This window comes from Cygnus olor, chromosome 2 (assembly GCF_009769625.2).
Source record: "Cygnus olor isolate bCygOlo1 chromosome 2, bCygOlo1.pri.v2, whole genome shotgun sequence".
NCBI lineage: Eukaryota > Metazoa > Chordata > Aves > Anseriformes > Anatidae > Cygnus > Cygnus olor.
The window spans coordinates 9,924,889-9,952,275 of NC_049170.1; the positions used below are offsets into that span (position 1 = coordinate 9,924,889).

The following is a 27,387-nucleotide window of genomic DNA, read 5'->3' on the forward strand; positions in this document are numbered from 1 at the left end:
TTTTTTTAGTTATTGCTAGGAAAGCTCTAAAATGCTTAGGCCATAAAATAAACATGTGGCTTAATGTACAGTATGTGTACTTAAGAGGATGATGGCATCTGCAGTAACTGCTCTGTACTGCCGTAGTAATGGGATGCACAAATTAAGCAACAGCACATACCAAGAAAAGCATACAGAAAAGTATGGAGAAAAGTAACAAGTTTTCTGCTTGTTTTTTTAAATAACTCTTTAATTGCTAAAAAGAAGAAATCACCAATATTCACACCTACAACACAAAATTGCAACATGGTTGATTCCGATAGATGCCTGTTACCTCTGTGCCATCAAAACTCTCCAATATTGCATTTTTAACATTTCACTGATTTATAAAGTTTATAAAGGCTTCCCCCTTCCCAAATTAAATTCAATTCTGTATTTTCCAGTGCTGAGGTAAATCAGTTAGCCTAATATAGTTTCAAGCATACTACACTGTTAAGACTTTGGAAAAAAAGAAATTCTTAAATCACAGAAATGTAGGATAACGTATGAAAAAGTGTCCAAGTGTTCACTTTTGAAAATGAAATTCAGAGCCTATATCACCTAAGAACATTTGATAATGTTACTCTCAGGCCCTACATTCAAACAAATCAGAGTACTTGCCATCAGTAGTTTCAATCCCTTTAGCAGAGTGCCACTACTAAAACTGTGAATTCATATAAGCAGAATTGCATAACCAAGCCATTTACAGACATATTTTAGCATTGCTTCACAACAGTAGGCATTAGGATTTTGAGAACACAAGAATCTCTGAAATCCAACCTGTGTGCTTCTTTATCCCTTAATAGTTAAAATAGGCATCATTCAGAACAAGGAAAGAGCAGAAAGGTGCAACAAATGCCTGGCTCAGACAAACTTGATGAGAATCATACAATGCAGACCTGTGATTCTTCCTTCAGCCAGGCTTTTACAGAAATATACTTCCCTGGCTGAAAAGGATGGCACAGCACAGCTTTACAGAGGGAAATGCAAAAATATAAAGAGGAGAGTCCCATTTGCTTCCTCAGTAATCCCATAAAGTCAAGAATCTGTGTCCATACCAGCTCTGGGCACGTACCTGGTGGCTGGAGGTGCGTCTATGCTCACCTGCTCCGCTCTGTAGGTACCTGTCCAGAGCTGCCATGCTCACTGTCCCCCAGGTTCCCATTAACGTGACCAGCTTGTTCTCCCCAGTTGCAACAACTGTGAAGGCCTATTTACTTATAACTCAGATTTTCCTCCATTCACAGCACAAAGCTGAAAAGTAAACAACAGTTAAGAAAATGTTTGCTTGCCAAAGCCCAGCATGAGAAGGTGCAAGCTCCCTTTGCCAGAGCCTGGACCTGTGTTTACTCACACCCTCAGCACTGCTTCGTGCCCTCGCTCGGCATTGTGTAGGAACAATCACCATCCCTTTCAGGCCCCCCACTCTTGTTCAGCCTTTGAGGAGTTCCAAAATATAACAAAACACTGTTTTCTGAGACTATATTGACTGCACTAATTACCCACAATACTGTATATTTGCTATTAAGAACATGAATGTGTGCTTTCAAAGAGTGACATTCAGGGCTTCCAGGATGTGAAAGGAATTAGATGGTCTATTCTGTCACTTAATCCGAGGCTTCAATGTACTTTTTAAAATTTATTTTAAAACCAAAAAAAACAGAATACACATTCTAACTGTTGAACTTTTACCAGCTAAAGGAGTTTGTAAGGACCCTATCACTATGTGGTTACAACAGAAGATACACAGTTAAGGTCAGGTCGTGGTGTCCAAGAACATTCACAGGGACCGAGGATGAGGAAACGAGGAACGGATCCTGCGGGAACCTCCGGGAGAACGAGCCGCTCACTGTGGAAGTGCCTTGAGTATTGCATTCACTTCTTCTGCAACTGCTGTCAAAGCAAACTCAAACTGCTCCTGTGGAGAGAGCAAACGCACACACTGAATAATAAAACAAAAAAATTTCAGACAGCCTGGTGCACTGTTCTGCAGCCAAGCATCCTCAAGACATTGCTGAAAATATGAATATGCAGGATGAACTGTACACTGAAACGGAAAGGAGTAGAATGTTTGGGGATTATTGACGCTATGTAACACGTTTGACAGCATCTTGAAACCGGAGTCATTTTAATGGAGAAAAATGTTGGTAGCACAAACTAAGCTACTGGGACACAATGATGTATTGCGATTGCTTGGTCAGAAGCATTAGGGAGTAGTTGATTACCAGACATTTCCTTCTGACACAAAGATGGAAACTTGTTAACGTAGTTGAGATATGAAACAGGTGAGATGCTGCAAAGGAGAGCCTTTGGCTTCTCTCAGGACTGTTTCTAGCAGAAATCAGCTAAATAACTATTTCCTCACATTATATCTACCATATAAAACAATATCTGCTTTTTCCTTTACCTGTTATTTTTCTTTTTCTCCTTCCTTTTTTAACTACTCTTCTGTGGCCACAAATTACCTAGCAATGTTTAGTCTACTTTATTCCTGCTTAGGAAAGACTTGGGAACATTTCTGCTACTAATTCACTGTAACATAAAACCAAAATTACTAACAGATTTCTGTGCCGGGTTAGCAGAGGTGTGAAGGACACAGGCAGGGATGGCCACAACATCTAAGTGTGTCCCTAACGTGCTCCTGAACTCTCTAGTCCTACAGAAGGACAAAGGAGCTTTACTTCCTCAAGGTTAACAGGTGTGGTATTTTCTAAGCAAGTAATCCTTCTCAGAAATTTAGCTTACTGAAATATCTGACATGATGATTTTCTGGTTGTTTCTTATCAGAGGGAAAAAGAAATGTGCACAGTTTACTTGGAGCATAAGCAAATCCAGGATACCACTCATGGACTGTGCAAAAGTATTGTGATTTTCTAGAAGTACTGCAGCAGCTTAAACCAACTGGGGCTAGGAGCTTTCGAAGAACCAACTCTGAGAATCGAGGTCTGAGATGCACCCTGCAAAGATCACTGCTGGGATGGTGTCTGTGCCTCCAGCTAGGAAATGGATGGTCCGGCAGGTGCCTCCAGCAGGAGCTGCCAGGGCCGTGCGGGAAGGATGCAAGTATGGACACGGCAGTGGCACATGGCTGCAGGACGCAGCCAGCCCCAGAGGTGATTACTAGATTAATAGCATTCACTTGCAACAGTGCAAATCTGCAGCAAGGATGAGAGAACAAACTACAAGTAAACAACTCATAGTTCATAAATGGCTGCCTTCTAATTCCTGCATTTCATCATCACTCTTCTCCGCCCTGCCTTACCCCACTGCAGAATAATCTCCCGTGTGGAGATGCCTCAGAGAGAAGCGATGTTAAGCACAGTTCCAGAGAGGAAAAAGAAGTTTAAAACTCAGAATAATTTCTCAAAGAAACCAACGTTCACAGATTTTGCTCTCTGCCTGGTGCTGTCAAAGTGGCATCCTTGCGCATTTGCTGGACTGCATCCAGCAGTTTTTAATCAGACATCAATTCACCCTAAAGAGTAGGACTCACCCTCATTAGGCACAGAAAATGGTGTATACGCTTGCCTGTGCCTGCCTCAAGGTCTCTGCAATTAGAGGAGATGCTGGAAATGCTGGTGGCCACCCAGGAGCAGCAGTTATATTTTGAGCAAGAGTGCACCGAATGCGTGAGAGTAGCTGGAGGGCAGAGGAGGCAGAGAAGGCATTCATCTGGACATGCCATGCCGGAACCAAACTGGTGCCATGGTAGTGAGGCTACGTAACATGCTCTTCATCTGAGTATTTTACTGTGAGGAGAAGCTTGTAATATAGGGACTACAATCCTTTAGTAATAGTCCCATTGCTGAAAATAACTCTTAAGTCTTTCACTCAGGAAATCTGCCCTTAAGCCCTGTTGGTCCAACGCATGTCCACCTTATCGTGAAGAGCTGCCAGCCTGGAGACCTGGGGTGCCTCTGCCTCTCACTGATGGGTACCCCACAGGGCACCACTGCACCATCCACGGAGAAGCTGCTATCTCACATGAGGACTTGGACTGATTAACAGAAACTTCCAACCTCAGCCATTGATTTTGGAGACAAGCTCAGTGGAGACCACCACCTTCCATTAGGCGTGACCCTAAATCAGTGAGGCTGATCAGAGCATCTTTACAGCCAGAGCTCAAAACTGACTGTGAAACACTGCCATAAAGGGGACAGCAAAGAAGATGCACGAGATATGTGAGGACTTGGTCTTCCTGGGATGGTGCAGCTGAGCTCTTCCCCGTCCTTCCTTCTGCATAATACACACAGGCGAAGCGCAGATTGTGCAGCTTCCATTGACGTGTGCCCCCACCCTCCAAAGAAAAGCCTTCACACCCCTCCCACACCATTGCGGGAGAACAACCACAGATAGATAGAAGTAATTTCAGCAATTTTAAAGAGGCTCAGTTTGATATTTTGTACAGCTCATTCACATGCACTATTTACATATACAAGGTTGACTTAGATATCTAGGCTATCAGAAACAGATAGAAATATCTAGATATTTCTAGGCTTTGCTTAGAAGACAGAGCTGGGCAGGCACATTGTGTTGTCAGTCCAGCTATAACGCAGAGGCAACATGAATATATTTAGAAATAATATATTTAAATAAAAAGAAAAAAAGCTACATTTCAATAAGACTTCAAATAAAAATTCCCTGGAAAACATACTAGGTGCATGCAGCATATATGCCAAAATAAAGAACCTCAGCTAAACATTACAGATTGCACATGGAAAGATACAGGAGAGAGAAAAAGAAAACGAAGAATATTTTTCTCATCACAGAGAATACACTTCCTCCTTCATTATTTTTTCCTCTCACATGTGGCATATCAATTCTATTTTACGATTCCCCTGCAAAAAAATAACAAAACCACAAACCTTCTATTATGCTTCTCAGAAATGCAGAATGTCGTTATGATAATTTCATTACCATTTATTATATACAGTGCTTTTGAATTAAAGATCCCTACCAGAAGACAAAATGTTGCAAACAAATCTTTCACATGCTCATTGAAAATGTGGAGCGCTGCCTGCTGGAAACACAATAACATTGCTAAAGGAAGTTGGTGTTTATTTTGCCTAGGGATATTCTGTAATTGGCATTTCTAACCTGACTTTTAATCCATTGTTTTAAATTACTCCAGGAGTCTAATATTCCTCATTTGTATTCAGCTGGGAAAGCACAGGGTTTGTTTAAATCCGTCAGAAAAATTCTCTGGGGATAGTGCCTTGCTAGCATGTAACCAGATATTTATAATTTGCAAGACATTAGCTTGAATAAGTGATTTGGGTGGTTCTGAGAAAATGACAATGATGGAAGAAGGAGCAAGAGGAGAGATAAGCAACATCCTGAGAAAATTTTTCATCCTGGGTGAAAACACTGGATAGATTTGCCTTTCTGGAGCTCTTCCAGATAAATGTTTGGAGGGGAGAAACATGTCTTTAGTGAGCTTTTCATGGGACTCGGGTAACTATTTCTGAGCTAAGAGAAGTTGTTCACATAACCTCATTCTTTGGTTCCAGAGCTATGTTTTTTCTTTTGTTGAAGGCAACAAGCTGTAATTTCTCTGAACTGAGAGACAGATCAGAATCAGAGCTCTGTATTTCTGCAGAGCTGCCATATAAATTGGATGCATTTACAGAGTAGCTCAGGACTTGCATCTTCCCTCAGAATAAATATATGTGACATTGGATGCTGTATGCTATATCCATTTTTTTTTCTCAGTCTGAATAATCAAAGCAGAAGAAAGATTTGTGCAATTTTGTGTCTTGCTTGCTGATAAAGCTTAGCTAGCTTTGGCTGGCTCATCTTAATTTTTCATGCACTTACCTAACTGGTAAATAATAATTAATCCTCCCTTCCCCACCTCTCCCCTGTTCTCCAGCATCACTTCTAATATTATTGGGAAGATAAAATGATTAAGAAGAGATTCAGAAAAAGATATGAACCAATGATTCCTGCAAAACAGATTTATTTCGCCTTTGTCCCTCAGCAATTGCAACTCCCTAAATGCTGCAGATATTCCGATCAGTTCCTGCCCGACCAAGACAGAGTGCTGTCACATCGCTCTGGATACTTAATTTGGGGTTATAACTTTCATTCAGTATTTTACAGTGTCATATTCAGATTTATTTGGCCTCCATGTCATGAATAGGTTACTTTATTGTCATATTTGAAGCTCTTAACTTGCAGCAAATACCCCCAAATATTCCACACATCACTGAAAATCACAACAGAAAGTTTCATTCCTGATGTAAGGAACTACCACCACAGTATCAGCTATCTTTAAAAGTTACAAATTACATAAAACTTCGAGACTATTACAACTGACAGTCATTATGGAGTAAGATATTCAACTCACCACAGGGTACAAATGCAGTCACCATGCTACATCCATAAAGGACATTGCCTTAGGCATGGCATAAGCTTTTCCTTCAGTGATACTAAAAATGACTTTATTTCCCTAAAAACTGTATTTTCTTTAATCCAAAACTTTCTTTTCAGAAAAAAAACCATCAGCAGTTACACTTGCTTTAACGAGTTGAAGCCTTTTAAAAATATTACATGCACAGTTAGGCAGAGATACTCTAAGAAAACAATCCATATTCAGGATTTAAGCAAGAACATTTTTTCACGTACACATTTTCTTTAGTAGACTATAGAGTGCTGTCTTGATTGCCCTTCATATATGGTAATCAAGACAGATGTTGGAGATGTTACAAGAAAGAGCAGTAAACACCAAAGAAAGTAGCCTAGATAAATCTTCAGCATAAATAAACCTCAGTTGGTAGGAAGCCAAACAGAGTAATCAGCAAGCGACCTGTGTTAAATTAGGTCATACCCTCTCTCTTCTGTCATGAAAACAACTACTGTGAAAGACCTTTAATGTATTTAAAATCCCGGTGGATTTATTGACAGTACCTTTGTCTGGACCATGCCTGGTCTCTGGTCCCTCAAGTGCTCCAGGGTAGCAGCAATATCAATCTCTTTAGCACCTGCAACAAACCACAAATTGGGCTGAGTTCAGAGCACAAGATAATCCATGCTGCATCTGTCAATCTCTTGCTATCAGGTTCCCTTTGGGCTAACAGTCCGACTGAAAATTATTACATCCATCTCTCAACAGACTTGGCAGGCAGCTGCAATTTTTGTGTTCATATAGAAAAATAAGACGTCGGGGCAGTTTTTATTAACATTAATTCAAGAAAAGCCAGAGAAAAACAAATTCTTAAGAACGCCCCTGTACCTAGAGCAGAATATATTTAGCAGAACCTCAGGGTCCACTGGGGCCATGCCACCGAGTGCCCCTTTGCCACTTCTAAGAGTAGGCCCGACCCACACAAATATTCATGCTGTTAAAACAAGGTTTAGGTGAACTTTTGCCACCTGCAGCTGAGATCCAAGAGCCTGCCAATGGCTTTCTAGCCCAGGACCTGGCAGCCTCTTGCGGCTTGAGTGCTGTTTGAGATGGCAAACCCACAGCATTTTCTTTAGGTTTTACTTTAAGCGTCTGGACAGTGGTGAACAGCAAGGCCAGGATGCAGGAAACAGGCAGGCAGAGCCTAACTGCTGCGGGGACTGGCTCCCTCCCTCAGTGCAAACGGAGGAACTTTCTTCTAAAACATCATCTGTGGAGAGCAAAGTGAGTCCTCGTCTTCCTTATCATAACCCAGAGAAACAAAGGGGACAGTGCGATGCTGTTTTACTCCTCAATTTCCTCTTTACTTTGAGATGCTTGCCCCTCATTTTCCTTGAGTGCCTAACCAGATAAATGTTATTGGAGGGGGCTGAGAGGAAATCAGAATTTGGGTTCCTCCTGTCAGTCCCTGTATGAACTGCAAGAGTAGAAGCAGGGCAGCAAACCCTCACTGCTGAGAAGTTCAGCTGGAGTTTGGCTCTCTTGCATCTGTCCCCTTCTGCACCTTTCAAGGACATTTCGCATTGCCAACGCATTGGGCAGGTGGGCACAGGGTCTGCCTGACCACGGTGTGACTGCCCCATATCCACTCCCCAACCCATACTGCCCCCGTTGTTTGCACATTCTTCCAGAGAAGCTCTAGAAGGATCATCGATTGCAAGGGCCTCCTTGAAAATATGTTCTTCAGCTGTATCAGAAATTGAATGAATTAATTCAGTAAATATAACAGTGACAACTTAGAAAAGGTACCTGACATAGATATTTTTGCTAACTACCACAGTTTGAGGCATCAGACATTACCCACGCCCCATTCCCCCCATACATTGTATAGGAATTTATGGGAAAGTGTGCTGGACAAAGTAGAAAACTTTTTTTTTTTTTTAAAGTAAAAACAAAACAAAACATAAAACCACATCCTTACAATGGACCAGAACAATACATACCAACATATGCTTTGAAGTCTGAAAACAGTGACAGTAGCAATAATTATACCTTAAGTGTGTTGTAGGTTTTACAGTTGCAATTCATCTAGAAATGATCAGTGCAGGTACAACCTTTGTAAACCCTAGCACTGGTGTAACACAGTAGCTCATTTCTGTGTTCGGTCTCACACACACACAGATTAGGTAGGAATTTCCTGTTCCACCACTGCCTTCCATGGGAGCAGAGCTATGTGAGTACCGCACGTGGTTTACAGCCTTACTTGTGGCCTCGTTAAATTCCCAGGAATTAAAATCATCTTGGCTCAACATAAAAGGAATTCTCTTTCTCAGAAATTAAGATATGAGACACTGACATCCATGGACAAGGTTAATCGTGGTCCTGTATGAGCCTCCATGGTGTGCTGCAAGGATGAACCTGGAGAAGATCGTCCCAATGGAGCTGGCATGCTGAGTGTCACCTGGGCTTCCCTGTGGCTGCAGACATGTGTGTTTCCCCTCCAGTGAGGGATGCTCTTTATTTGAAACTACTCTAGCCTGAGGACAACACATTAACACATTAGGAACGGGGAAAAGGTTCATGACAAGACCTAATAACACTCTTTATTGGCCAGACAGGCTCCTGAGCCTACCTTTGAAAGCGTTAATTCCTCCATCTCTGTGACGCAGATTGCAGTCATTTACTAGTGAACTGATGCTTACTTTTTTATCATCATTAACAGAATGACACGCCTAATAGTATGAACAATGCCTGATCATAAAACCCTGACTTAGCAAAACACCAAAGCAATATGCTTTTGCACTGGAACATGAGAATAGTCCTGGTGCTCACTGGGAAGTTTGCTTTGAAGTGTTTTGCCAGTACAAGCCTGAATCAACATTTTTTACTGATCATTGTCCCCAAACCCATAGGTTTGCACCCTCAAGTCCTTCTGATGTCCCCAGCCACAGGTAATAGAAAAAACAAAAATGAGCAAAGCAAGGTCTTGCCCAAAGAGGCAAGGCAAAGCAAAGGCCAAGGTCAGTTTGCTCCCCCTTTTTTTTTTTTTTTTACATTTCTGCATGCCTCTGATACGCTGGTGATGGGAACTACCTGAGTCCCTAGAGAAGCTGATCACGAAAACCTAGTGCTGCAAAGATGGGCAGCTGTTTTGGAAGAAAAATGTCTTGGAACAAGAAACTTCACAGGAAAAAGGATGAAATCAACAGCATAGGATGAAGCCAGCCTGACTTGCTTTCCTTCCACATGAGCAAACCTCTCTTCCTCCCCTGCATCCATCACTACATGTTCTCCATCTATTCCCTTACTGCGCCTAAAACAAATGAGTTTAAATATATATATTCCAAGTCCACTATTAAACCTCATTTTGTGATGACGGCTTTTTTTTTTTTTCCTATTCAAACTTACACTAGATTGCTGCTATATTATGTAAATTCAGCTCCCTTCCACTGATGTGTGCAGTAGTCTGTAGAAAGTTCTCTGGTGACAAGAGGCAGACAAAGAAGATATTTTCAAGGCATAAAGGGAGGCCTGAGCCCAACCTGCATTCACAGGTGATGGGAGCTCAGTGTTTGACTGCAGTCGGAGCTTTCAACCCTCTTTTGAATTGTTTTGTTGAAATATGCAACAAATTCAACATCTTTGTCACGCTGAGGCTTTCTTTTTAATTTGGGAGTATATGAGCACAGTATAACAACGTTTTCATTCTATAGTACCTAATAATACTTTATGCTTTTAAGCCATTTCAGGTGACAGAATGCAGCATGTATTACACGACACTTGGAGAGAGGGAAACTGCATCTAAGGACATTAGGGTCAAATCATGCTCTTACAGAGATGGCCCCAAAATATTCACATGCTACAAAGGTATTTTAAACATTTCTTATCTGGAAACCCTACACACAAACTAAACTTGATATAATGTTTTAGAGTAAGAGCTGGAAGAATTTGTCCCAGTGATTCCAAGGGTATCCCACTATTGGAAATGTTTTGCTCAGGCTACTGAACTGTGAAGTCTAGTAACAGACTTTCATTAATAGACATTAATTTATTATCATCCAGCAAATAATCTAGAGGAAGGGTTAAAAATACTAGGCTGGCCCGCACTGAAGGTAATTGTAAAAGAGAACACAAAATGTGACAAAACCAGAAGATTTTTTATCTTTTCACCCCTCCAATATGTATCTGTCTGTTTAACGATGTTACTGGTTTCAGAAAATAACAGAGGGATAAAAGAGGGAGCATTTAAAGAAAAATAGCTGCCTTTTCACCTCTGACTGTATTTTATGCTATAGGAATAAATTTGAGTTCTGTTTGTGATAGGTTCCTTTTTCACATGGAATTTCATTTCTTGCTTCAAATGAATGGAAGGATGTAACTTAGAGCGAGGCTGAACTAACATTGTACTGGTAGTAATGTAAAAAATCATCCATGCAATCCTTTTTTTTTTTTTTTAAACAAAACAAAACAAAAAGCCACAAACACACAGAACATGCATTTGCAATAATTCACTGTGAGCAAGATACTCGTAGCCTTCCCCCCACCCTCAGCAGCCCAGTGAGCTAGCTGAGCAAATACCTCCGAAAGCACTTCCATACCAGTGCAAGGCGGATTTTAACTTCAGCAATTAACTATCATCTTTCTAAGGGCTTTAAGCATTCACAGTGAGTGCACAACGATCTGCATCAGGACCACATGGATACACGGAGAGAAAGCAAGAGAAGATGCAAGCTGAATTATATTTTGCCCCCAAGGAGAACAGCGGTTTCTGAAGTTTAGGGTCATATCCTTTTCAACCTGTTCTCTCCCCGCAGGCTCCAATGCAGGAAGCACACTGGCACTTAACAGCTGGTGCTCCCGATTAGCAGACCTCAAGGGGTTAAAGTGTTTGCCCTTAGACAGTTGCACGAGTGGAGTATCCAGCATGTCGTGAAAGCATGGTTAAAAGTTGAATTCCCTGTTCCTCATGCAATAAATAACAAGCTAGCCAAATACTGCTGCAATAAACTCCATGAGGTGATCAGCAGCAGCTCACAATATTTAACATTATTATGAATTACCTAATGTTAGCTTTATTGCTATTATAATGAAATCTTTCCTCTCGTCTCCTCCCCCTAAACATGGCAGGGGACCAATTTTGAAAGGCACAAGACACATGAGAAGCACTCGGTGGAGGATAATCCCTTCCGCTTTGCAGCAGCACTGAGGCCACCGTGATGGTACGGGAATATGACAAAGTTTGTAGAGAGGTGCAATGTGTTTTAATATAGCAGGTGGGAAGAAATGATGATGGTGTATCATTAAAAAGTGTTATTAGGCTCAACAAACTACAGAGATCATGTACCTGAAAGCACAATGATTTTTTTTTCCAGTTAAAATAACATTCAGCGTTTGTTAAATGTAAGTTTGAAAATTTTGGCTTAATTGAAGCAAGCTTTGAGATTTTAAGTAATAAGCTTGAACATACTTGCACTGAAAGCAAAGTCAAAAATCCTATTTTATTCATTACTGATGAAAAGTGCAGCACAGATTCTGTGAAACTGATAGAATTTTATATTAAAGCACTATATTAAAAGGAATATTTTAGATTCTAGATGCTCTGAATTTTCTGTATATTTATAAAAATAAAATGATCCTTAAATACTTCATCAAAGCAGTTATTTGTGGGGGGTTTCTTTTTAAATTACCCAAACTGAGGAGTTTTCTTTGTGAATGTTTCACAAATATGTATCACTCATAAATATTACATTAAAAAGGATTTTTCTAGCTGGGAAAAACTTTCAGATCTACAGGCACATATCCTCAAAAAGATACAATTATAAGTCTGCAGAATGGCTATAAATCTGCTACTGTGAGTGCTACAGGATAGCTTGGTCATTAGGGTGCTATGTTTAGACACATTTGACCTCTCTCCCAGCCTGAGACTCTGACTTCCTGCATCACTTTAGTTAAATCGTTAGATTCACCCTATGTTTCACACCATCATTTATAAAATGATCCATTTTTTTTTCCTAATTAATTGTTATAAAGGTAAATCCATTTACAAGCTACTCGGATAGTAGAGAGGCGAGGACTGAGATAAATACTCTTTTTGTTGTTGTTTTTCAATACCCTCTGCACCTTTCTCAGCCCTCTTTCTGTTCCCCTTGATCATAACGTGATTCCAAAGCTGAATACATGATGTAGGAGTCATGGCAAGCAGTTGTAAATATGGGTTTATTAGTACTGTTACCATTTCTCCTTAAGGTGATGATGATGATCTGTGTGGGAAGAAGCATTTATCCCAACACTGAAAAAAAAAAAGGGTAGTAAGAGGAATACAGAAATGACCAGTCAAGTGCCTTTATTTATGCAGCAGTAAGTATTTGGTTTCATTCTAGCCAGATATTACCTTCTTAATGCATCTTTTGATATTTATTACATTTCACAGATTTTGAATTGGGCCTAAAAGGGCGAAGAGACTTGTTAGGTTAGATTAAAAAGCAGCTTGTTAAAATCGTGAAGGAAGGGTCCCTGATACCGTTCTTTCCACTGATGTTGCTAGAAGCTGAAAAAGGTCCAATTAATATTTGCAAGAGGCTGCTGATCGGCAGCCTTTTAGCCTCAGAGTCACGCAGTCGGGAATGCTGGGGAAGAATCGCATCTAACATTACGAGAGAGTGAGAATACAAGTGAGAGAAAAAAGGGCAAAAATACGGTGTCAGCAAGGACAAGCAGCGGTCTCATCACTGTGTGTCTGCATTTAGGAAGAATACAAGCGGATTTTGTGTTTGGGTGATGACTGCAAGACTCACACCTAAAAGCGATGCTTCATGGCCAAACCAAGTTCGTGCACAGCGGCTTTGTGCTGCCTTTCTTCCCTCCCCACATCATCACTCTGACAAATTGGCTTTCTTGGATTTAGCACAACACTTTCTGTCCCTTTTCTGCACTCGGCTTTGCCTTAGCAAGGAGGCAGACAGTGAACTGTGGAGAACCAAGGACAGACCCCTCCTGAAGAAGGACAGACGCTACCTAGAGCCAGGTCTGCCACAAGCCTAATGCACAAAAAGAGCCCATCTATACTGCTTGCTGTGGTACAGTATATATGGAAACAGCAGCGGGCTCTCTGGGGAGTTAGCAACGTAAATCAGCGCTCACGGCCTATTACACTGTCACAGCTATGGTGTTTCCAGCGCCCAAGCCAGCTGGACGTAGCATGGCTATGCTGTAGATTTGCAATGCCCCCAAAGCCCTAGATGCCTCCAGCTTCCCACTGACAGCTTGTAAAGGACGGCTTGCATAGCTGCTCCAGCCAGTGTTTGCCCCATTGAGTACCTAATGTTGCTGCAAAACATTTAATCACACCATATGAGGGGCAAACTCAATCTGATTAAAGAAGAAAGGGTCATAACTAGGGGGAGTGTAACACCACTTCTTCACTGACCATTAGTTTTAATGGCACACTGGTAGTATTTACTAACTAGCTTAGTCTCAAAGGCCCAGCCTCATCTTATCTACTCCAGCCATCCTTGAAGTTCGAATCGGAGTTAGTCATCTCCCCTCCCAACAGCTAAGAGAGAGAGGGAGAGCCCTGGTGGGCAATTCATTTGCCTGAGAATTATTCTCCAGAGGTGTTTATCATTCTCCATCGGCAACTGAGGAGACCTAGACAGCTAGGTTAGGAGAGACGCTTAACATTAAATGGTTTATATGGCTAAAGTTAGGTCTAATGAACCCGGGTTGAAAAGAGATGAGTTTTTGCACTGTGGTTTCAGGCTCATGAATGCTGGGATCTGTCAAATCTAATGGTGTTTGAGATCTGTGCTCTGTGGCTGCTGCCTTCCCCTTCTTCGCTCACCCCCCAGTTTGGAAACCTTAACAGAAATGGCAAAGGAAAAAGCACCAAGGAGCCACAACCAAAAGATAAACCATCTGCAGTACAGTGTAGGGAGTACCACAGGAGTGAAAAATGTTTTGTAAGAGTTACTGCTGGTTGTAACTCTTGGTTTGTAACTGCTGCAATATAAAACAAAAACCAACCAACCAAACAAAAAAACAACAACAAAAAAACACAAGAGTATTTTCTTGCTTCAACTCGCATTGTCTGAGTGCCTATTAAATAAAAACACCTGTAAATATTAGAGTTGAAAACGGGAGCTGAACAACAGCTACAAACTACAAAAACAAAAACAATTTTCATTTGTACTTATCCAGACATCTACTGCTGTAGCTGCTGAAGTTCTGCTATTGGCCAGGAGGATCTTTTGATGCTTTTCATGGGAAGAGACAAGCATTAGCAAAAGAACTAGTGAGGGACTTGCTTTTAAAGATAACAAAAAAGATAAATGTATTCAGGCTGGCATTTTCATTAAACACTTATTCCCTCTGATATGAACAAAATCTGTGTGCATGTATGTATGTAGTTAGGGATGGACCCAACCCGTACCTGAATCTGTGAACAGTCTTTACTCTCAGTCTAAATACCGAAGTGCTATTATACACCTAAAAAAGACCCAAATTAAAATTTCACTACCATTATTAACACCAAACCAAACCAAACCATAAAACAAACCAAAACAACAAGAAAAAACACCACCCAAAAACCCAATTGGCAAAGGAAGCATACAAATGGAGAAGGAAGTACTTAAAGTAATAAAAGTGAGGAAACGAAAAATATTGTGACAGTCATGCACATGCACATAGAGTATACATTGTACAATGTCTTATTGTTTACATATTTTGTATTAATATTTTAAAACTGCATTTGCACGTAACCTGGATGTATAAATGTAAGTTATGTGGCTTTATCACTATGCAATCCAAAGGATGGCGAAAATGAAAAAGGAGCGGCCTGGTATTTTAAAAACTGCTACAGGACACTTATTCTTCTGAGCTTTCACTGATTTACAAGGATAGAAATTCATACTGACATGACAGTTTTTAAGCTAATATCCTTTGTCAATGCAGAAAAAACACGCAGAAACCACTCACTGTAACTGCATACAAATGGGTTCTAATGTGAGACCCAATCCTCACTTCCACTGTGCATGAGACTAAGTCAAATCACAGTTTATACCATATAGGAATTGTTTCTCTGTTACATCTAGATTTTCTCTAAGAGTTAAAAGCAAAAGGAAAATGCCTAAATTACTAAATGTGAGAAAGAGAAGTTAATGAGCTGTATTCTATATATGGGAAGGTATCCTATAATCACCCACGATCACTCTAGAAAATACTATGGCATGCACCTAAATTTAATTTATGCACGCACGCGTGCACCCACACACACAAAGGGGATGATGAGTCAGCAAGGATGGTGGATGTGCTGCTACTGCCTGTGTATAGGTGTTCCCCCGTGTCAGCTCCTATAGAGCTCTAAACAATCTGCTTCCTTCAGCACCTCTTCTACAAAATGTCAGCTAATTACCTCAGAAGCAGTTCATCTCCATGTGCTGAGTCAAACGCGAACAAAGTTAAGATGCTGACTGCAAAAATCACATTTCTGAAAACGCGCCTCAGTTTGCCCTAAGAAATCTTGGAGTCCCCTTTGGAAAATGAGAATTTACTTTACAGGGCACTCAGAGGCAGCTTGCCCACGTCAATCTATTAAATTGTAAGAACTACATTTCACATTACTTTCATTTCATGTTGCACGTAGGTGGTAATGCTTTCACGACAGTACATGGATTGAGTATAAAAGATGCAACTACTATGGATTTGTTCTTTAACAGAGTTTATTCTTAAAAGTGACTAAACTAGTCCAGTTTTAGAAGTTGTGGAATAATTACACTTTAGTTTGGTAATATACATTGTACCCTTTAAAGTCAGAAGACTACCATCTTGGTCAATTAAACACTTCTCTTTAAATCATCTACAGACTACTTGCATGAGATTAACTACAAAAAAGTAGTTCTACACTCTGTGTGTAACCCTCCTTTTCCAAACATTTGACAAGCTGGTTCTCAAACTGACAGTACTGTACTTCTATGACCAGCTTTTCCACTTTTCCATATTCTAATCTACACTTTGTGTGAAAAAAATGCTGCCCAAATTCCTTATCTGCTTGTCTCCTCCTTAGTTTCAGTCAATGACCTCTTGTTTTCAAATTAGTCACTATCTCAAGCTGCTTACTGACATCAATACATTCCTTTCAGGGTCTTCTAACGCTCTATGGGGACCCCCCTTCGTGCTCCCTTTCCCAAGGAATAGTCCACGTCTGATCAGTCTTTCTTCACAATTCATTTGCCCAAAACCTTGAATAATTAGGTTTGCTTTCTACCACGCTTTTCTAGTCCCACTTCTTTTTCAATAAAATCCTGAAATAAAAGTCAGAAATATGGCTCTTTTAGGGTAATGCCTGACCACTAAACTATATAAAAGGAAAAAACAAAAACAAAACCAAAACAACCTACAAAGAAATTACATCAATAACGTCTTTGCTTTTTGTTTGAAATCTCTATATTCCATCTGGGAATCCATCTAAAAACACAGTCCACACAACATACACCAAGAAACATCAACCAACACCACCTTCCTCATTGTCACTTACTCATTTTATAACCAGAGTTTGTAGAATGTGCTACATTTTTATCTTAATTTTATGAACTATTAATCAATGAATATAGTGTCAACAATGTGGGAAAACCTTAAAAGTTTATGCATCAACATGTATTTTGCAGAGGAAACAAATACTATTTTTAACAGTTTTTTTTTTTTTTTCTAAATAGTGAGGTTTCCCTTAGCATCACAGGCTGGACTGTAAAAAGCTGCCCTATACATTCCCTATACACTTTTGCATGTAGCTGGGGGCCCAGCTCTCATTGTGATTAATTATCTGCTGGGAAACGCTGCAAGAATGAGCACTATTTGCCTAATTGTGTTTCCAGGGTAACTCATTACATAAAAGTTACAATACATAAATGCAGCTTATTTGAAAAATAGGCCTTATAACACATGATATGTTTACAAGGACACTAAGAACTTCCTTCAGAAATTGAAATAGCCACGTTTCAGAATTCTATGGTTAACATCACTGCTAAGAACTGAGGCAGTCTTGTGGGTAGTACAATAGCACACAAATCAAAAGCTAATTTTTGGCTTTACCGGCCTGCATTTTTTCCTAGAGATAATCATCTAACTCCCACAAACCTCAAAGAGCAGTGATGGAATAGATTCAAACTTAGAACATGAAAATAATTACATTCTAAAGTCCTGAATTTTTCTGCTGTAGATTCTTCTCAAGAATTTCAATTATTTCTAATTCCACTTCTTGCTCTCTTAACATTAAATACCATTTTTGAAAAACTAATTTCTCCTTTACACTACATATTCTCTCAACCACTATGTGACACTTGTAGTATATTAAGCTTTAAATTCACAGGAGAAACTGTATCATGGGCTGAAGAAATACTTTCTCATTCACCAAGAGTATGTCAGAAATAGACTGCTCTTGACTTGTATCTGTACAACTAAAGACTAGAATATTCTCAGACTTTGCATAAAGACTGAAAAATAAGCAGATTGTATCCATTTAAACATGAATATGGGCAAGTATTTTCTTTCATAAAATACTTTCAGAGAGGATCCAACCCTACAACTTCATTATGATTGTTAAAACCACACAGCAGATAAGCCAAACCTCAGCAAGGGTTCAGATTAGCCAAAATCATTTGATCATGATGAGTCAGAAGGCGAATTAGGGAATCTTTTGTTTTGCCTTAAAATGTCATGGTAGAAACTGCATCTGCTCAGGAGCTGACTCACAAGACCCTCAGACAATAGTGTAGTGGGGGCAAGGAAAGGACTTGCAGAGAAACCTCCACAGCCAGCCCAGGCCAGAGTGTATGTGCTCATCAATTATAATCCAAGGTTTTGAACGGGAGAGAAGAAACCATTGGTTCAGCTTCATTAAATCAAATCTTTTTGCTGGGTTTTAGAATTCTGAAATCAATACTTTGAAAGGATTTTAAAATTCATATTTACCTTCCCTTTCACTCATCTCATTCCATCTAGTTCAAACACAAGAAAATGGATGGTCAGCAAACCCCGAACAGCTGCTAGCTGGATTAATATCTAAAAATCAAACTTTTGTCTATACTATCCAAGCCTTTCAGTTCAGAAGAATGAAAGTAGGAACACCCATAATCTTGTTCTTTTCTTTTTCATGCCAGAAACACTTAATAAAAGTATTTTGAAATATATCAAACTTTTAGTTACTAATATATGCCTGCAGGAAAGACAAGAAATGAGAAAATTCCCACTTTTTCTCTAAATCACATACAAAAAATCCCCCAAACTGATCAGCTCAGAGTTACTTTGAGTTTGGGGTGAGGAAGGAATATCAAGTAGACTCATCTAAAATAGTTTGTCCTCCCTAGTAACAGAAGATAAAATTTGTAAGTACATTAAGAATGTTAACATTCTCTGCAGAAATCATCCTTAGAAAAGTCCCTGTCAAAAATCCAGCAAGCATTGTTATCTACAAAAACAATCAATTATCATTTTCTGTACTTATTTAAATCATGAAAGTGCACATACAGTTGAAATACATCATTTCTGAACTTTTCACTCAAAAATAAAACTTGCCCTAAGCTGTCTGTCAGGGAAATTGGAGGTAACTTTGATAACTTTTAAAATTTTCATATTCATGTAACAATAGTATGCTACTGGAAGGCCCATCTCTCTACCATATAGTTTTGTTATTACTTTGATGAGGACAGGATTAGGGCCTGGTAACCACTCTGCTTATGAATCTAGCAATAAAAATAATTATGGTAATAAACTACATGATAAATAGCAGTGCTGGGTTACTGGAACAACTAAACACAAGGACACACTTGCATTTAAAACTTTCCACTGACACGACGCAGGAATGACAGGACTGAATAGACATCGTTGTTCTCGAACTGTTCCAGTTACCTAATAAGATTATTTAATGTAGCTATTTGTAGTGAATACACAGATGCAGCCATTATATTTATTGTGGAGAGGACAGAGAAATTCATTAAAACCCCCACCCAACAGGAAACCCTTCGTGCTGCCGTGCAGAGCCCGAGGGAGGCCCAAGGGCTGGCGAGGCAGCTGGGGCTAGGCTGGGCTTGCTGGGCGTGGTGCTCCGTATGGGACTCTTTGTGCCCTCCTGCCACAGAAACCCCTGCCCAGGGGACACAAGGACCCTGAGGAGATATTGCCACCCTCCCAACCTTTACCGTGCACTAAAATAGGGTGATTTTTTTTTTTTTTTTTTTTAAGTTCCATTCCTGTTTTGGGGCCTTCAGACTGGTGTGGCAGATGTCGAGCACAAAAGCCCTCGATTTCTTTCTCCCTGCTTAAGGAGCAGGTTGCTTCCCGGTGGTTTTCAGCGTATAAAATAACACGAGACATGGCAACAGGCGAGATAGTAGAAGATACCAATTTATAACATGCTTAATAGACTAAGTATTAGCACTAATTCAATGAGAGGTAGTGGAAAAAATTGTTAATGACAAAAGCATTTACAGTTAACTGTCCAAGAGAATGTAGGGAAGTAAATCATTACATGAAAAAAGGAGCTCCTTTTCTCCATCTACCCCATTAAAAACCCCACTAAAGAGCCAAGGCATTTATTGATTGCTTTCTACTTTCCCACTGCCGAAACTAAGTACTCCTCTATTTACTTTGATTTAAAAATGCATTATTGTCTACTTTCTAATAAACCAGACAGTGGAACAAGAAACTCAAATTATTCTAAGTTTATTCTTAAAAGTCCTTTTTTTTTTTTTTTTTTGAAAGACTGAAGGCCTTAATCCTTAAAAGCCTTTTTGAAAGAAATGTTACTAGATGCTGGCCTTGCAGCTGGGCCCAGATTGAAAGTGCTCTTACATTTTTATGTTTAGCACTGAAGGACTCTGAAGTTAGCCCTCGCACTCCACATAAAAGCTTTGGAAACGGCATTCTTTGCCACTCGTGCAATTCATTCTCTAAGAAAAGGAAATGGAAAGAAAGATTTCATGTCCAGGGCTTCAGGCCTTTGATCATTTGATGAACATTGGATCCTCAACCTGGGCCTCCAGCTTCTCAGGCCAGACAAAGAGGGCCCCGGCCGCACAGGCTGGGCCGCGATTCCCGCCCGAACAAAACCTTTGGCGGCCGCACAGTGTGACAGCCTGGGAAAGGCCCACCTCAGCAGGGCTGAGATGCCCGCTCTGCCCTTTGATCTTTCATTTAAACCCCAGCCAAAGCACCAGGTCAGGGGATTTTGCGCTGCACACCCCCATCGGCAGAGGGGAGCAGGTCAAGAACAAAATGGGGGTGACCGATCTCCAAAAAGCCCTGTGACGCCTTTCTCTGGCCAGTTTCACATGACTTGTCTCGTATTGTGAAACACTAAGCCCGCACTTAAAATGGAATTTGACATTACATGCTACAATGGAGTCAATAAATGGCATTCTTCAGTGCTTTTACAACAAAGTCAACCCTCCCTTAAGTGGCTGAAAGCCTGAAGCTAGAAAATACTTCTCATTTACTTCTTTATGCAAGTAAATTGCATATACTTTAAAATTAGTTTTCATTACAGCTTCTTGTTGCTGACGACTGAAGTGAGCTGAAGAAACACGTAACAAAGGTGTACATTAATTTTACTACATACCATTGCTTCTGCTTTCAAAGCCTAGGTTGTCACATGGACAAGTGCTGCAAATATCTCCATATTCCCTCACTGAGGGAAAACCTATTTTCCAGTAAGCATGAAAAACTGATCTCATCCCACTGGAAAATCTCCAGGACAGGGCTAAGGAGAAGGCAGACACAGGAGAAGAGAAGGCCAACTTCTTTTAACATCAGGAGCAAGTTCCCTATGATGCTCATGGACAGAAAACATACCCCTTTACGTGCATGTGTGACCAGACACATTAACATTCAGAATACAGAGGAAAAAATGCTAAATTCTTCTTTCTGAAGGGGCACCAGGTCATTATGTCCCATAGGACAGATGTGGATGCAATATATGACTGCAAAGCATGGAGTGTATTTTTAAAATACATCTAAAAATATGACTACTTTAGAAGGTTTAAAACAACCGTAAAGTGATTAGAAATCAAAGGACTATTATTTCATAGAAATTAATTTATGTTATTACAGTTAATCCTTTTTCTTTAAACACAAACACATTGCACACAATGGCAGATCAAGGTAGCTTAAGAACTTAGCACAAGAATTAGAAAGTCTAATGACAATTTTTTATTTTCAACCTCAGAGATTACTCTTCCTCTTAAAATGCAGTTCTATGACAGTGTAATATAAACAGTGTGGGGAAGGGGTATGATATATCAAGTTGACAATTGTGTCTTTTTAATATACAGTCAGGTTTACTTGCCCACTTTTACCCTCCTTCCTTTTGAAGACAGCATCAGGATTAAAAATTTGGTTTAATTGTATCATACAAAGATTATTTCAAAAATACAAAAAACAAAGATACCCATCTTTGAAAAGACTCAAAAAACAAAGATACCCATCTTAAGCACTTCTCATTGTGAACCATTTAACGATCAATAAAAATAATGATTCCAATCTCTAGAGGATCTATAGACTTTTACTTTTAACACCTACATTAAGACAGATCATTTCCTACTTCATGAAATACATTTCACTGACAAGGAAACCAAGGTACAGAAAAGTTAAATAAGTTGTTCAACATTGAACGTAGAGGGGCAGAACTGCGAACAGAGCACTAGATTTTCACTTATTGAACAGAGCACTTATTTTCAGTCTGCTGCATTGTTCACTTAAGTTATTTTCCTAAGAGACAAATTTGTGCAAATTTGTGCACCTTGTGCATGGGGACCTGTCTAGTACCAGATCTTCTAGGCACTATGGTGCCAATGGCCAGCTACAAGAAAAAGCAATTGTGCTTGACCATTGTGGCTGAGTAGGTGACAATGCTCTGGGCAATAGTCATGAAGCAGCCCAGGACCTAACTCATGAAACCACTAAGTAAGGATTGTACAGCCTCAAAGTATCTTCTTCTAAAAACTGTACTAACTATTTAAATGGTAAAGTTAGAAAATTCAAATAGTTCTCAACAGCACAAGAACATCTGCTCATTCACAAAGCATTTGCATTTGGGTTTGTTGTTTGAAATCACTATGAAAATGAAACTTAAGAACATTCAGGAAAAAGTACAATTTGCCTCTAATTTATTCTCAGGTTTTCTGTGATTATTGCGCCCCACGTTGTCATGGCAACACAAGCACATCTTTCAGTACCAACGAAGTAACAAGCCTTTCGATTCTCACCTTTAGCCATTTTATTGAGAACCATGTCAATTAGAATGTAGGTTCCACTTCTTCCTGCACCATCACTGCCAACAGAAAGGGAAAAAGAAAAAGTAAGGCCTATCAATGTGCATCTAGACTCAACATAAAGGTACCTGCCATTACGTTATACTGTTACACAAGGAGGGAAAGGACTGAATGAGGGGAAATGTAGGGTACTGAGAAGGGGAGAGAGAGCTTGCCCTGAATTAACACAAGCTGTTCAAGGAAGATTAGCCTGCATGGATACAAGGGCTTTGTTTTGATTTTTTAAGCCAAGTTGTGTTTATGCACTAAAAACATTTTAAGCAACATTGGAAAAGTCAGTAACATTAAAACCCTAAAAGGATGTAATTTTTGTTCTTAAAGTGTACATATAATGTGCTTATAGTCACTTGCACTTGAGTTCAGGAACTGCAGAATAAGCTAGACCAGCATATTATCCAGCACTGTCCCAAAACGTTGTGGATTGCATTTGAACACAGTGGCCAGAGTGAATACATGCAGACACTGGTCTAAGAACTGAAATATCTGATTACTGATGGACTGCAGTCTTTCTTCACTATATATCACAAGTGATTCTTCTTTTTTACAGTTTGCTTCAACTCTTCCTTAGTTGCAACAATCATAAAAAAATACTATGCAACTCCTTAGAAACAGCTTTAACTTTTGTGTGCCATCAGTCTTGCCTCAGAGATGAGAAACCAAGCCTTGGGAGTGGAAAAGCTCCCTAATGGGAGTGCAGCTTGTGCCCCTTTCAGACATCAACATATAATTGCCAGTGTGATGTTCTTTTAGAGCTGCTGTTAGCAAACATAATTAAGACTTAAGTAAAAGCTTTTTTCTTTCCCTTCCCCCCAATTTTTAAAAGGTGCATGTGTGACCAATTAGACTGTATATAGTTTTATTAATTAAGCCTTTATTTTTATTGATAGCTCAGTTTGTGTACAAGAATAAATGAAAGGAAAAATAATAGAACAGTGTGAAGCACATTATTTCATTCTGTTTACAGGCAGGCAGGCTATGAAACTTCATTTTTATTAAGTCTTTGTAGACAGTTTTTGTTTTTTTTTTCCTCTTTCAGTTACTAGATGACTTCTTAGAGAGGGAGGTAATGGTAATATATTTTTCCTACGGCTGTGAAGGGAACAAAGGCACAATCTCATTAGTTAAGCTGAATGGTGAGAGACAAAGCAGTGATCAAGCTCAATAAAACAAACAAACAAAAAAAACCTACAGAAAACTACTGAGCAAATGGTAGACATTTTCATCCATCATCATAAGAAAGGAACAGGAAACTATAAAGGGTCTTCATTCTGTGTCAAATGTTTCTTTTCTTAGGATTCCTAAAAGCAAAGTAAAGGAGCCTGCTCCAGGCTGTTCTCATCTGCAGAAGGCCTCCTGGCATCTGGGGGAAGGTGACTGCTGGTGACATAACACGCTCCCTCTCCTCCCTCCCACAAAAAGTGGAATGTCACATTAAACAACCTGCCTCTTAGCAGGGCTTTTTTGTTTCTATCTTCCTTGTCTACAAGAGTATTTTGAATAATTAAGTGCAATGTTCTCCTTAAAACTCAGAATGTCCAAAACCAAACATTAACATTACTATGGCAAAGTTTTCCATTGACCTACCCAATAAGTTTCATTTGCATCTAGCAGAGTGTGAGGCCTAAAAATAATCTGTGCTTAAAGGATTACTCAATCTGTGGGTTGGTCTCCACTCCCCAACGCTGCCCTCTCCTTACTATGATCACTGAAAGCAAGTGAAGAAGAAAAAAACTTAATTGAGTGCTAATAAAGTAAATAAGACTAAATTGGGAGGGAATGTATGGAACCACTATCATTTTGAAGGAGATGATTGAAGGAATCAAAGTACTTCTTATATTTGAAAGGGTGGCCATGCATTCTTAGTTCAAGACACAACATCTACAAAATCACAGGAAAGGATAATTTTATTAGGAAAACAGACCCTAAACACTATTTAGCTTTAAAAAAAAAGATGATTTATATTTCCTACCTTCAGCCTACCTTACTGTCTTGTTAGTGATTCATTTAAAGCTTTAATTTACCCATTTTGTTTTTACCTATATGAAATTCTTGCACAAAAATCTCTCTGAAGCTATTTTAGAAATTGTACTTGCCTGCAATGAACAACTACTGGACAAGAGCGACCCCTGTAGCACTTGTTTACTTTTCTGAAATAAAACAGACACAAAAAATTAATTAAGCATATTACATACTGTTTCTTTAGCCAACTGTCAAAAATAAGCAATAAGAAAAAGCAAATATTGCAGTCCTTAAAAAAACAGTCCAGTTGATAATTTCCTGATATAACAAGCAGTTGTTACATACATAACCTTGTTTAAAGTTTGCTTATGCTTTGCTGCTGTAGAAATCTTTGATAACATCCCATTACCAATGTTGGTTAGGCAAATGAAATGATCTCTTTTCTCAAATATCTCACGTATTAGCTCCAAACTAAGATTATCACAAGATGCTTTAATTTTAAAGCCAACTATGAGATCATGAATTTACTCATGAAGCAACAAAAAAAACAAAGCTATAGAACAGGTCTGCCAATATGTAAGTTCAACGAAGGAATTAGCCAGTGCTGAAGCAAACCAAGATGCTCAGTCTAAGAATAAAGCTTGCAAAATTGTTTTAAAACTATTTAAACTGCCCTACAAAAACCAAAATCCCAAACCATCTCTTCTGCTCTAAAATGTATTTTGCATATGAAGTTTGTTACACACCAAAAAACCACCAAATATACGTGCATATGTTAACAAGGCAAGCTGAATAAAGGATTAATTGGGAAAGCATTTCCTCAGGAAATCAAAACCTTGCCCTTTCCTTGATGAGATGCTTGACTTAACTAGAGCTAGAAGGTCTCCTATATAACCATTTCTTAGGGCTCCATGAGATGGCCAGTCAATCCAATGGTCCTCAGCTTTGCCAAGTGTTGCAGAGGATCCTAACTGCTAAACTGATGAAGTGAACTGCCGGAATTTGGCAACTGTGCTACAATGTTATTATGAATTTGAAAGCATAACTAACCTCCTGAATCATTTCGTTCTTGGCTCTTCATCTATTCACTAACATCTGTGCTGTTAAAGCATGCATATATCTTTAAACATTGCTTACAGTATAGCCTGAAGATGCCTAAACTTCTAAATCTGACAGGGAGTCTGGATATTTGGAAGTCAACGCAAGCAGGCTATGGAGATGCTGATGATGTCCCATGAAACTGGGTTTTCACATTCTGCCTTTTACTGTTCAAGATTCTAACCAAACTTGATAACAATATTAAGTTCTCTTAATGATTCCCTTTAAACATTAGGATTTAGAATTTTTCACAATCCTTACTCTCTTCTGCTCATTTATGTAAATTCATATCCACAGAGACATTCTGTCTCTTTTATTATTCCTTGTATGTAAGTAATGCAATAGAATAACTTTCTCCTTTCTATGAAATAAATGGCAAGCCATTGAGAAGCACCTGACTTTGGAAATTAAATGGGACAATTATTTGTCCATAAATGCATACATACACAGGCACTACCAAGCAAAATTCTTCTATAATTTCAATGACTTAAACTGCAGTAGAATTTTTGCATGAATGAGTCATTCAATTCTTGATGATCATATCTGAGGATCAACTCCTTATACACAATATAAAGCCTGGTATTTCTTTTTTACATCATACCGTAAACTATATTTGAAATGTCTATGACAACATTTGATACAACGGGTCTGTATTCCCCCATGGTCATCCTTCAGCCTCCCACCATGTGCACTAGAAAAGAGCAGTTTCTGCACTTAAGGTATTACATAAAAGCTAATAATTACAGAGGGGTATTTACCATTTCTTTTTCTGCTTATGTGGTTTCTTTGTTCCCTGTATGGCACTACTATACTTGCATGTTGTGACTAGCCACCTACCAAAGTCCTAATGTACTTTCAATGACAAACTTGAACTCAACCTATCAGAAAATCAGACAGCCAGAGACGCATGTTAGGGAAAGACACCTTATGTTTACCAGTTTTATTAAAAAGTTTCAAACATTTTCATTATCACACATTTCAGAAAACACAGTAAAACAAAGGGTTTCAATCCAGCTGGTTCATAGTTTTGTCTACATATAGTTTATGAAAATATTTAGAACTGCAGCAACGTCTCATGTCATTCTTAGTTCTGGCTAATGAGAGTGAGCTGAAAATTCATCAGTTAGCAAAGTTCTTGAATGTTGAAGAAAATATATATAATATATATATAAACATATACAGGAAGAATTAACTTAGAAAGAATGATTAGTAATACAAACCAACCCTTGGCTCATTGAGTGAAAAAGAAATCATCATGCAAACCATCAGCAAGCAAAGGTCAGAGGTCGTTAGAGGCTCAGAAAAGGGGTTTCCCACATTGTCCCTGCAGCAGAGTCACAGTTTCCAATGATCACTTTTGTGACTATGCAACTGGGCTCATATTACTAGCTGCAACATCACAAAAATGACACTGGCAACCGCTAATTAGCTGGCAAAATAAGAATTTGTCCATTTTTAAAGTGAGCAGTGTTAGTAAATGCCATTGCACACAGCAAGAAGTGATAGCATAATAGATATATATTTTAAGCAAAGCCCTCACATGTGATGCTAATTATCTTTTAGCTTAGCAGTCCCTCTTTAAAGTGTAAATGTGCTCCCTCTGGGCTCAAGAAATATTTAATTACACATATCAGTGCATGACTAACA

At 39.2% G+C, this 27,387-nt stretch overlaps 1 protein-coding gene across 1 annotated transcript in view; it reads right to left on the bottom strand.

Moving 5' to 3' along the window:
- Positions 1–208: 208 nt before the first annotated feature.
- Positions 209–27,387, bottom strand: part of PTPRN2 (protein tyrosine phosphatase receptor type N2) — a 647,833-nt gene continuing 620,654 nt past the window's right edge. The window contains 4 exon segments of the mRNA XM_040547991.1: positions 209–1,936; positions 6,928–7,001; positions 22,618–22,682; positions 24,777–24,830. Of these exon segments, the coding sequence (XP_040403925.1) occupies positions 1,865–1,936; positions 6,928–7,001; positions 22,618–22,682; positions 24,777–24,830 (265 nt within the window). The 3' untranslated portion in view covers positions 209–1,864.